A 13220-nucleotide genomic window follows, 5' to 3' on the forward strand; every position below is an offset into this window, starting at 1 on the left:
GGAAAAAATAGGATGTAGTATAACTGTATTAATTGAAGGTTTTTTTTATATTAGAGTAATTTTGTCTCTTTATACAACTCTTTGATTACCATATTTTTATGTTTATTTATTCTATATCTTTTAAAAGAGAAATAAAAAGAAAAATAATAATTTTTAAAATGGAAAGATTTGTCAAACAAAAATACTATATGAACATAAAAAATCAGTCACTAAATTAATTATTATATATTTATATATAAATATATGTGTAGATTAATTTATTTTTTAATATGTATTTTATATTTTAATATGTATTCTATACTAGTGATTAATTTTAACATACATTTAACATGATTATTTTAAGATAATAAAATATAAAATTAATTAATATTAAATTTTTATAATTTTTATAATTTGTGAATTTAACTATTTTAATCTAAAAATAATTAGATATTTATTCATTTTACCATGTTTTCTTATTTAAAAAAAATTGACCTTTAACAAAATGTAGTGATTATTGATTTTTTGTTGGGCACAATAAAGGCACCACAAAACCGGCAAATTAGTCAAACTGTTCATAAATAATTGTTTATGAATTAAATTACACATTAGAAAATGAAGTAAACTACAAAATCTGCAATAATTTCTCATAAATTAGTAAAACTATTTATATTAGTCAAGTGATTAATTTATTCATCTATTTAAACAAATGTCAAAAATTTAAATAAAGTTCAAATCCAACCTTTAAATAGAAAATTTGTAACAAACTTGCAAATTAATTTTTCATCCGAAAAAATGAAAACCTTATTTGTTTCTCCTAATCCTATATCATAATACTAATACTAAACTAGAAGGGTATGTGTGATTAAAAGCAAAAGTGGTACCCGACAAATAGATACCCCGTTATTGAGTTCCATCTTTTGATGTACACATTGCGCACGCACTCATCGTTTTCTTTTGTAGACTTTTGCTTTGCGGCATCACACTTGCACCAAAAAAGCCCCTTCCATTTTTTTTTTCCCTTTCCCTTTTGCTCTTTATGCTCCTCCCGCTTCTGCGTGCTACATAACATAACATTCTCACCATTTTCTTCAAAACAATAATAATTAAATAAACAAATCAACTAAAGTCTAGGATTCATATACACCACCGCTCTGGACCCCAACTCAAACCGGCCACCACCGCAATCAGCGCTTTTGCCACGCCCAGTCACCAATTCACACTCCACATTTTCATTGCTTTTGTTTTCAACGGGACAATATATAGTTGGTCTTCCGAAACAAGAGGATCCAACATCAAATCAAAATTAGAATTGAAAACACTTAATTAGCAATTGCATTAACCATTAGCATTTTTGAACCACATAATAATAAAAATAATAAATATATTACACATTTCCAACCACCTAATATTATTCCGGCAAAGAGTATAAGAAAAATCTAAACAAAACTTCACTGAACTCAATTAAGTCCCCTCTCCATTAGCTAGGAGTATCTAACAAACAAATAAATAATAATAATAATATTCAAAATTAAAGGCATCCTCAATTTTTTATTTAATTATTTTGGGATGTGTTTCGTCAGACTGCCACCGGAAGCAAAACCAAAATCTGCCGTGAAATGAAACCGGCAAGCAACAGCGAGGGCAGCGCAGCAGTAAAAAGTAAACGATTTGTTTGGTTTATAGAAGGACGAGAGGATCAGAAGCCAACAAAATATCTTGGAAGTAATCATCGTCCATTTGGCAAAAGCTAGATGGAGTTGGAGTTGGAGTTGGATTACAAGCCTTCTCGAAATCGATGAGTGAATCAGCCAGCACAATGCTACTGTTATAGTTCTCCATGCTTACTTCTTGATCCTCTTCTGCGCACCAAAACGACGTCGTCTTTGTTTCCCCAAATAACCGTTTCTCTTCTTCCTCCTCGAACATCACTGGGTACTGCGGCGTTTGAAAATCGAACACCTCATCCCAAACCGGCATCATTTCCAAACCCAAGAACTCACCAGTCTCCTCGAACAAGCTCGTTTCGCCTTGGCACTCTCCGAATACTTCTTCCATTGAAACTGAACCTGAACCTGACACGTCATCACTACTACAATGGACGAACGACTGTTTCTTTGCTTGCTCTGACGATTCCGTTTCGCTGCTTCTGAATTGGAGAACTGAGGTTGGGGATGAGAGGTTCAGACACCGGTGATCTTCTGAACCGGAGTCGTAGCCGGAGCCGGAGCCGGAAGCTTCTGCAGTTACAACCACCTTCATTTCTGGTTTCACGGCGGTGGTTGTTTCTCCTTCTTGTGGTTGTGGCTGTGGCTGTGGTTCTCCGCGCTGCGGTGGAGTGATGAAGTTTGTGAGAGCGTCAGGGCCACGAATTTGAATGGCCGCATTGTCATAAACCATGGCAGCTTCTTCCGCCGTGTCGTAGGTTCCCAGCCAGAGACGAACTCTTCTCGCCGGATCTCTAATCTCCGCCGCCCACTTCCCCCATGGTCTTTGCCTTACACCGCGGAACTTCTTCCCTCCGTTGGTGGTCACCGGAGCCTTGGCCGGCCGGCGGCAAGAAGCAGCAGCGTCGCCAGCGTTTGCAGTAGCCCTTTTCTTATTGTGTGCGGCGGAGACAGGGTTCTTGGTGGAAGCGGGTTCGATTTGAATGCTGTTGATGTAACGCTTTACTCTCTTGCGAGAAGAAGAGAGGAAGTGTTGTTCTGCTTCATCGGCGGAGGAGTCAGTGGCGTCTGGATCGGTGTAAGACACACGCACCGTTCTGGGTTCCATGGTGGATTTCTTGTTGTGTTTGGTGAATTTGTTAGTGACAGTGCGGTGCACTGTGTATTTGCATAGGATGCTATTGCTTTGTTCCATAACGACGTCGTTGTTGTCGTAGCAGTAGCTGTTCATGATGACGAAGAGGAAATGAATAAGGCTGGGTTAATAAATAAGAGGATGAGACTTGAGGGAGAAGCTTGAAGAAGAAGAAGAGGAAGAGTTTTTTTGTGACGAAATGTTATATAAAGACATGAAAAGCTATTAGAAATGGAAGGTGTTGATGATGGAAATGGAGGAGGAAGAGAGTGATGGGAATAAAGAGAAAAGCGTAACTTTTGATGAGAAAAAAAACAACATGAGACTGTGTATGTGTGTCTTCAACCCAAGAAAGGATAAAAAAGGGGGCTTAAGGGTGAAGCTGAAAGCAGAATTATTGGGGGAATGGAATGGAATGGAATGAATGAATGATGATGGTGGTGGTAAGTGATGGCGGAGACCTTCCTTGAAACTTCTTCTCCCTTTAAAGGGAAAGAAACCTTCCGATTCAAAGCTAGAAGAGAAAGATTCAGATTCTTCTTTCTTCTTTAGAAATGAAATGAAAAAAATGTTATTTGGTGTGGTTGAATATGAATATTTGAGTGGAGCAGTAGTAGTAGTGAGAAATGAGAATGAAAAAGAGAGAGTATGAAACAAGAGTTCAGTTGCTGAGGAGACCGAAACACCGAACTCGATGTTTTTATAGGATCCCCACCAGCCGAAACCGAAAAAACATCGCAATTTTGGACTCAATAAATTAAAATTAAATGCTTTCTCTTTTTTTCCATTTCTATTTTCATTTTTCTAGCACCAGATATTTATTTCCATTTTCCGTTTCAGTGGAAAAATTGGAAAAAAGAGAAAAGATTTTATTATGGAGCCGGTGGTGAAACACGCATGACTCATCGACGCGCCGCATCGCTTAGATTTTGACACGTTGCATGGGTGTGGCCCACTCGGAAGATTGCAGGATTGGACGGTGGAGATTTGATCTGAGTAATGATATGGCACGGTCTCGATTCTCGAATGTTGAGATGCGAGTCACGTGACACCAAGATACCCGGGGTTTTGTAACTTATTAATCTAACAAATTAGTTTGACTAATCAAATGGTGGTGTTTTACTGTTTTCAGTTTTGAGCTTTAATTCTTCTTCCGAAATCAGCTTTTTCGCTCGTGTAAAGCCAAATCAATGCAAGTGTAAAAACGTGAGAGGGGAGGGTATTTTGGTAATAATGTGATTCTATGGACTGGAAACACTTCATCTCTGGCTGGCTAGTGAATTGTTTGTGGTGGGTGTGTCATGTGTGTGGGTGAATTTTTTGTTTTGATTTTTTATTTTTTATAACGGTCAAAATGTTTTACTGCTAATCTTTGTTTATAAATTTCTTAAACGTGTTATTTGAACATAGTAAAAGATTAGATATTTGTTGCCACTTGCCACTCAACTTGGATCAACGTAAAACAAACAGTAATTATTCCACTCTCGCTACGTTATTTCCTCAACTGCTTTTTACTTAGCTTGTTATCCATGGTTTGCAGTGCAAGTAAAGTTTTATATTGTCAATGCATGATGAATGAGTTCAAATAAGGAATAAAATATTGAATTTAAGACATACTTAAATTGAAATATAATTATATAAATTTTTAGTTTTATGAAATAAGTATTTATGATTTTTAATTTTGGTATTCAATTCTCAATTAATTAATTTCATTAAATATTGTTGTGATAAAAATATTGTATTCTAGTATTTTTTATTTTTAAATTTTTACATAAAAACTGAAAATAGTATCCAAAAATATATAATTTGTTATAATTACTTTTTTTATAAAATTCTAAAATAAAAAATAATAAAAAGTAAAAATATAAACTAATTAGACTTATATATATAGCTATATTTCTATTTATTATGTCATATACCATTTAACATATCACAATATTTTAATTGTGTATATTTCTTTTGTATATGAAAAAGTATATGGAACCAACTCCAAATTAGTCAAGAATAGAACAACTTAATTAATTATAAATATAGTAAATTAGTTTTATTTATTTATGATTTAAAATATTGGTTATTAAATGTTTTACCACATTTAAATTAGGAGGAGATACATTCAGTATCATTGTAACATGAATCACGAAAATTGATTCAATTAGTTTCCGTCTCTTCACCCTCCTTCCCTCTCCAAATGCCTAAAACATTATAAATTAGAAAACAAATTCAGAACTATCCAATTTACAAAGAAAAGAAACATCTTAATGCTTAACATAAGCATCATTCATATAGAGGTTTTGGATTCACTCAGAGACATTTGATTGGTTTTTAGCTGAAATCATCTTGGTTCCTAGCATTATTATTTGTATATTTATTTTAATATTAAAAGATATTGATAAGAAAAAAGAGAAATATATTTTATAAAAAATTTAATAAAATAGATACACTCAAAAGATGATGCAAAATCATTTTTTTAGGAAGAAAAAAATTTGACAAATAAAAAATTCTAGGATTAAAAACTAATTATTATATTTAAATCTTTTAAAAAATAAAACCTAAAAAAATTAAGAACAACTTTTGTTTTGTTTTAAAACAAATGTATTTTTACGAAGATATTTAAGCGTGTATAATAACCATGAGCATAGAGTGCAAGAAAATGTAAGCGTTTAAAATGAATTTCTTATAGTAATAATTGGATTTTTTTTTTTAATATAAGGGGGTGAATTTTATATTTAGGTTTGAACAGCTATAGGTTGGTGGAAACGTGGCGGGCAACCTAGAATTGGCCGCCATATACAATTAGAATCTGTACGTCTCTCAGTCTCTGGGTGTTTTCTGCTTCTTGCTTTGGGATATGCCAATTTAACGTGCTCCATGTCACTCTTCCTAATCACACTTCCCTGCAAATGATATAAGAAATTGGATACTTCTAAAATGATATTTTTACGTTAGGATGATATATAAAAGAGGGTGGTTATCCATACAAATTTTTTTTAGCATACAAATTTATATAAGTTGGTCTAAATTTAACAAAAATATTTTTCAATTTAGATTACGTATAAACATGTACTTTTTTAACTCTTAAATAGTGTAAATAGTTTTTCTCTCTCAATCAAAACCGCAACGCTCAAAATTTAAATAAGGATTAAAATCTCTCAAAAATCTTTCAAAATCGTCGCAAAAAGTGAAGAAAGTTGTGAAATTGAATTAAAAAAGAATTATGAGAAAATGAAATAAGAAGATGAAGAAGAAGAAATAGCAGTAGAAGATGAGGAGAAGAAAGAGAAATAGTTTTGAATTATGCAAAACTTATCCGTACACATACATCGAAAATATTTAAACAATATACTTAAATATCTTCGTATTACACCAAAATTTGTTGTAAATACAGAAAAATGTTTCCTCTAATATTGCATTTTTCTTCTTCTTCTTCTTCTTCTTCTTCTTCTTCTTTTCCTTGTGTCTTTTTTTTTTTTTTTTAGTTGAATGAATGTAAGTTCGTCATCTTTTAAGTAATTTTGTAGCATTATGTATTTTTTTTCTTTGTTTGATTTTTTTTGTTTTTATTATTGTTAAGAGAGTAAAACAAGAAGAAACTTGAGAAGGTATAACAAAGAAGAAAAGATGAATAAGAAAAAAAGAAGAAGAAGATGGTGACGATGATGAAAAAAAGAAGAAGAAGTAGCATAAGATGAGGAGGAGAAAGAAGAAGAGTTTTGAATTATGCAAAACTTATCAGTACAAAAATATTGAAAATTCTTAAACAATTAAATATCTTTGTGTTACACCAAAATTTGCTGCAAATACAGAAAAATATTTTCTCTAATGTTGCATTTTTCTTTTTTTATTATTTCTTTCTTTCTTTTAGTTGAATGAATATAAGTTCATCTTCTTTCAAGTAAATTTGTAGCATTATGTGTTTCTTTCTACTTTTTTGTTTGATTTTTTTTTTGTTTTTATTCTTGTTAAGAGAGTAAAACAAGAAAAAACTTGAGAAGATAAAAAAAAAAGATGAATAAAAAAAAGAAGAAGAAGAAGATGATGATGATGATAATGATGATGATGATGATGATGAAAAAGAAGAAGAAGCATCAGAAGATAAGGGGGGAGAAGAAGAGTTTTGAATTATACAGAACTTATCAGCAGACATACACCAAAAATTCTTAAACAATATACTTAAATATCTTTGTATTACACCGAAATTTGCTACAAAAATAGAAAAATATTTTCTTTAATGCAGAACTCTTATATTACATTCAAATCAAACCATCAGCGATAAATAACAATTTTCACAAACAAAAACAACATTATTCACCTACAGAATCATAAACTGCTAACGAAAATATTAACTAGAATCGAACCACACCTCAGCCACTTGATTGGATTCAAAACAATAATCAATGCTCTGGTTCAATTGACAATTTGAACTTGAATTATTCATTATCTTCAATAATGAGATAACTGTTCAAAAGCTTAATTTCAAAAACGTAAAGAATAAACGAAGAGAAATGCAAAGAACGCGGAGATAGAAGAGAACGTAGATCGAAAACGTTGAGAAAATTCGAAATCATTTCGAAAAAGACAGTTATATATTCACGCATTGATTGAAAAGTTGGTTAGATAGTGACGCATGAGGTGAATTAAGTAAAAGTGACTTATATGGACTTGTATAAAATAATGACTTATATGTGGAGAATATCTATTATATCTATTATATATCTCTAATTTTAGAGCCAAAATGTACCACATGTCACTCTCTCATTGCAATTGGAATCAAATATTTCCCTCCAAAATTAAAGAATTCTCCTCTCTTCCTTACTAATTTTACAACCAAAATGTACCACATGTCACTCTCTCATTGTAATTGAAATCATTGTTGTCAAACTCGCTAGTTAACTCGTAAACTCTTACGAGTTTAGGTAGTGGAATCGAGTTAACTCGGACACAAACTCGTTTCTGGGTAGACTCGGGTAGACTCGGATAAACTCGGTCAAACTCGCGAGTTTATTCATGAGTCAGCGAGTTTGATTTGGTTGGATTTTTTGCCAAAACGGCACCGTTTTGGGCAAAAAAAAAAAAGAAAGGCAGCAACCCCACTAACCCAACTAACTCTAAATCCCCTTTGCTCGCACTCACTCTCTTCTCTTTTCCAAGCTCTCTTCTTCTTCGCGTTTCGTCGTCAATCGTCCATCCCACGTCGCCGTCCGTCCCCAATCCCTCGCTGTCGTTCGTCGTTCTCCAAACCACCGTTTTCTCACTCTTGCTCTCTCATTCAGCTCGACACACTCTCACTCTCTCGCTCCCTGTTCTGCATCGAAGAACGCAGATTCGTGGAATATAGCAGTCAGCACAGCACAACAACGCCAGTGTTAGCCACGCTTCCGTCGGCCGTCATGGAGCACAATTTCGTCGGTCGTCGTGGAGCACAGCACAGCAACGCGCCAACGCCGGTGTCAGCTACTCAGCTGAGCCTACTTCATTCTGCCATCTCAGCCTTCAAGTATATTTAAAAATGAATTAGTTACTGAATTGAATCAATTGATGCATTTGGTAGTTGTTACTTATTAGTGTGAGTTTAATCTGTAATTTTGGTAGTCGAACAAATTTAAATAATTTTGGTATTATGGTATGATTTTTGTCATTTTGATTCTGAAATTAACTTTTTAATATTTTTTTAGTTTGAATTCTGGTGTGATGAATCACAAAATATAGATTAATGAATCTAAATATCTGATAGTTACATATTTGTTAATGAATAATGAAATATGAATTACTGAATAAGTTCTTGTGTTAGATACTCAGACAGTTAGACTGTTAGTTATTTAGATGTTTTTTGTTAATGAATATGAATATCTGAAATATTGAAACTCTGAAATGTTAGTTTAGTTTAGTTTAGTTTATTGAAAACTGAAATCTGAATTTAGGAAATCTGAAATGTTAGTTTAGTTTAGTTTAGTTTATTGAAATCTAAAATCCAAAATTTGAAATCTGAATTTAGGAAATCTGAAATGTTAGTTTAGTTTAGTTTATTGATTGCTGAAATCTGAATTTAGGAAATCTGAAATGTTAGTTTAGTTTAGTTTAATTTATTGAAATCTGAAATCTGAATTTAGGAAATCTGAAATGTTAGTTTAGTTTAGTTTAGCTTAGTTTAGTTTATTGAAATCTGAAACTTTGGATAACTTTGCTAAATTAATTATTTGGTTTGTTGATTTGTTGATTTAGGGACAAAAATATAAAATGTTGGAAACAAATGATGTTTCTGATGAAGATGGTGAAGATGATGATGTTGATGCCATGGAAGATGAAATATTGGAGGATTTCAATTTTAGACTTTTACTTTTTTTTTTTTTTTTACCAAAGATAGGAGACTTGAACCCGCAACCTCTTAATTGAGTATGGGGAGACTATGCCATTTGAGCTATTACTCATTGGCTTAAAATTTGGAAAGATAGGAGACTCGAACCCGCAACCTCTTAATTGAGTATGGGGAGTCTATGCCATTTGAGCTATTACTCATTGGCAGACTTTTACTTTATTAGAATATTTAATTGTTGTTTTGTTATTTTATTTTGTTTTTTAGTTGTGTTATATGAAGTTTTGATTGTGTGATTGTGTGTTTTATGTTGAACTAGATGTATATTTGTGAAGGATTTGAACGTGTGGTCTAGAGTACATGGTATAATTGTAGTATTAGGTTAATTTATTATGTGTTTTGATGTTAAAATTGTTAAGTTTGAATGCCTATATTTGATTAAATATATATATATATATTATACATGATATATATATTTTTTATAAAAAATTTTATAACAGGTAAACTCGTACGAGTCTACGAATCGAGTATACGAGTCGAGTTTAGGTCAGCTCCACGAGTTTACCTATACTCGCGAGTTTGACAACTTTGATTGAAATTAAATCCTTCCCTCCAAAATTGAAGAATTCTTTCCTCCTCCTTACTAATTTTACAACCAAAATGTGACACATGTCACTCCTGCATTGCAATTGAAATCAAATCTTTCCCTCTAAAATTAAAGAGTTCTCCCCTCCTCCCTCTTCTTTTCTCTATTTCTCTCATTCATTCAACCACTATATCTATTTTATATATCATTATTAATTATCAATGATTAATTATTAATTTGACAATCAAAATGTGCAACATAACATTCTTTAATTGCATTAAAATTAAAATTAAAATATTAAAATTGAAATTGAAATATATCTATATTATGTATCATATATTATTATCTAATTTAATAATCAAATGTGTCACATGACACTTTCTTATTGAAATTGAGAGAAAATATTTTGATCAAAATTAATAAACTCCCTTCCAAAATTTTCTTATATACCTCTCTCTATTTTTCTATTGCTCTCTACTTTTTTTACTCTATATATAATTTATATTTTATATTAGTAATTTGACAAATTAAAATATGTCATCTGATATTGTTTTACAATTAAAATAAAAAATTTTATTTCAAAATTAACAAACCCTCACTCTCACTTTCATTCTTCATCTTTATCTTTCTCTCTCTTTTCTCTCATTCTCTATTTTTCTATCTTTCTCTATCTTCTAAAAAATAAAATTAACAAAATAATATAATTTAAATAAAAAATATTATTATTGTTGTTATTATATACATAATTTTTTAGTTTTTTATTTAGTTTTAAATTTTTACCACTTATCTTTCTAATCTATATTTTCATTTTTTTTCAAATATTTATTACATATAATTTTGAGAGAATACTAATGTTATAATTAAAAGTTAGAATCAAGATTCAATTATTTAAAAAAAATAATTTTGAGTTAATTTTATAACTATCAGTATAATTTTTTATGCTAATATCTAATTATATTTTTATATGTATAGAGAGAAAAAATATTATTTTTAAATAGAAAGTATAAAAATTAATTATTTCTATTTGTGACACAGACTTAACAGTTAACACCTAATTAAATATAAAAGTATATACGTTAAATTGTTTTAAATTTTAGATAACAAATGTTAAAATTAATTATTAATAAAAAATTTTACTTTTCATATAAAAATAATAACTAAAAATCTTATTATTTAATTTTTTATCTACAGATACCTTAGTTTTCTTAATTAGAGACTTTTGTCAATCTATGAATTTTTTTGTAAAAATAGTTTGATTTTATAAATTTTTTGTGTCATGCATAATAATTTATACTATCAAAATAAAATAAACCATAATTTTATTAAATTTATATTTCCGTAATATTATTACGGATAAAAATACTAATTTGTATATAAAAATAGTATCACCAATTATTAAATAGTTCAGCAAATATATTTATATTAATGATTCGTAATATTATTTTTATATAAAGATATTTTTATATAAGTATGTATTTATTTATATACTATTTAGTTGTTAGAAAAAAAATTCGTTTTTAGTGAAATTTTTTTATTATTTTTAATATATTTAACAAAATTATAATAATAAATAATAAAAAAATTTAAAATTATACTTTATATCTTTTTAAAAAATATATTTTTTATTTAAAATAATAATTTTACATAAAATATCTAAACATAAAATTATTTTTATTTTTTTTTAAAACTTTTAAAAATTAGTCACTTAAAAAAATCTTTTCGTAAAAACTTATTTAAATAAATCATATCTCTTTTATACTAAAGAATAAAGATAATGTAAAATATTCATTTGCTGTGCACAATTATACGTACATTGTATGATAGTACAAACATGGGAAAAAAAATCTCACTTTCATACTTGAAATAGAAATACATTTATTTCTATGACAGTATGACCTGTACTGTATTTATTTTAAAATTTTAACAATATGCCTTATGCAAGTTTAAGTTTAGTTTTTACCATTATAAACATTATCATAATGTTACTGTTCATCTTTTGTATGTGGAGGCTCAAGCACTAATTTTTTTACAATAAACGCATTACATATTGTCATGACTCATGACTTGCAATGGAATTTCGATCACTTTTTATTTTGGTTTTTGTAGTTTTTGTCTGGTGGAAGTCAATTTTCTAGACTTTTTTCTCCGCTTGATAAGAATAGGTGTACTTTTTTATTATATAATATTTAAATAAATTAAAAATGAAAAGAAATTACACTTGTCCTTATTATCAAGTTTGGAAAAAAAATTCTATTTTGATATACAAGAAGTCCACCAAAATTATGCAAAAAAAAATTTTCAAATTTAATTTGAACTTCCTAAATATAATGTTTCACATTAAAAATAAGTCAAATATTAAATATTTAGTTGAAATGAGTCCATAATGCCACACTTTGAGAGTGTAATAATAAAAATATTAAATATTTTTAATAAATTTAATGTATTAAAATTATATATATATATATATATATATATATATATATATATATATATATATTTAATGATTTTCAGTACAACACCTTTTTATATAGGGATCTTAATTAACTAATATTCTTAGGGTACATTTTACTTCAATTTTGATTCTATAGAATGAAGCTTATTTTTCTTCCGGAAAAATATAAAAAATTAATTTTTAGTTAATCAATATATATTAGTCCATTTTTTTAATTTTTAATTTTTTGAAGAAGTTAAGATATAGAGCTTATAATTTAAAATTTAAGAATAAAAAATTTGTAATTTAAAGTTTAAAATTTAAAATGAATAAAATAACTTTAAAAAATTGATTAATGTTGGTTGAGAAAAATTGACTTCCTAATATTACTTTTTTGTTTTGTCATAATCAAGGAACTGATACAAATCATATTTATGCTTTTAATTTTCATCAATTAGTGTCAATGGGGCAGAAAACAGGAAAGGTTAACATAAGAATCACTATGCATTTGTCTTAAATATGAAAGCCAAAATATTTAAGCTTCTGTGCATTCATGTTGTCTGGCTATATATATAGACACATTAAATCACTTTTTATGTTTCTAACTTGTTACATTATCGATTTTCGTTTTGAGTCTCATAAGTTAAGGTTCAAGCTAAGTAAATTTGACCAACATTTAAAAAAGGATACAATTAAAGGAAAAGGTTTGAAACTCTTTACAAAATATTGTAATTTTATACTTCATTGGTAATGACAAAATAAAGAACATCCAAAGAAAATGTGACAATCCTCGAGCCGAACTTGAATATCATCAAAACCTAAATACCAACATATAAGTTGATGCACTAGTGAGTTTTCTTCTTTATTTATTTATTTGTTTATTTTTTAAAATTCTCCACAACTTTGGTGTCTAAATACCTGAATTGATGTCTGAACAATTTCAAATCCAACAGTTTCTAATAAATTTTTATTTTCTAAAAAAATTTTCAAAAATTATTTTCATCGAATAAATTGGTTCATAATGACAGAATTAGATTTTTAAAAAATATACACTAAGATAAATTAGTCTTTTTTAAAATGACAGAAAGATCAATTTATTTAATAAAAAAATT

At 29.0% G+C, this 13220-nt stretch overlaps 1 protein-coding gene across 1 annotated transcript; it reads right to left on the bottom strand.

The window, feature by feature from the left end:
* Positions 1-1291: 1291 nt before the first annotated feature.
* On the bottom strand, positions 1292-3568 carry LOC112765101 (uncharacterized). Its single transcript, XM_025810966.3, has one exon. The coding sequence runs from the start codon at positions 2875-2877 to the stop codon at positions 1660-1662; it is 1218 nt and encodes a 405-aa protein (XP_025666751.1). The 5' UTR covers positions 2878-3568; the 3' UTR covers positions 1292-1659.
* Positions 3569-13220: the final 9652 nt, after the last annotated feature.

Source organism: Arachis hypogaea, chromosome 17, assembly GCF_003086295.3.
Source record: "Arachis hypogaea cultivar Tifrunner chromosome 17, arahy.Tifrunner.gnm2.J5K5, whole genome shotgun sequence".
Taxonomy (NCBI): domain Eukaryota; kingdom Viridiplantae; phylum Streptophyta; class Magnoliopsida; order Fabales; family Fabaceae; genus Arachis; species Arachis hypogaea.

Excerpts from the sequence above, each read along its gene's own strand:
- LOC112765101 (XM_025810966.3), bottom strand. The coding sequence starts at position 2,877 with ATGAACAGCTACTGCTACGACAACAACGACGTCGTTATGGAACAAAGC.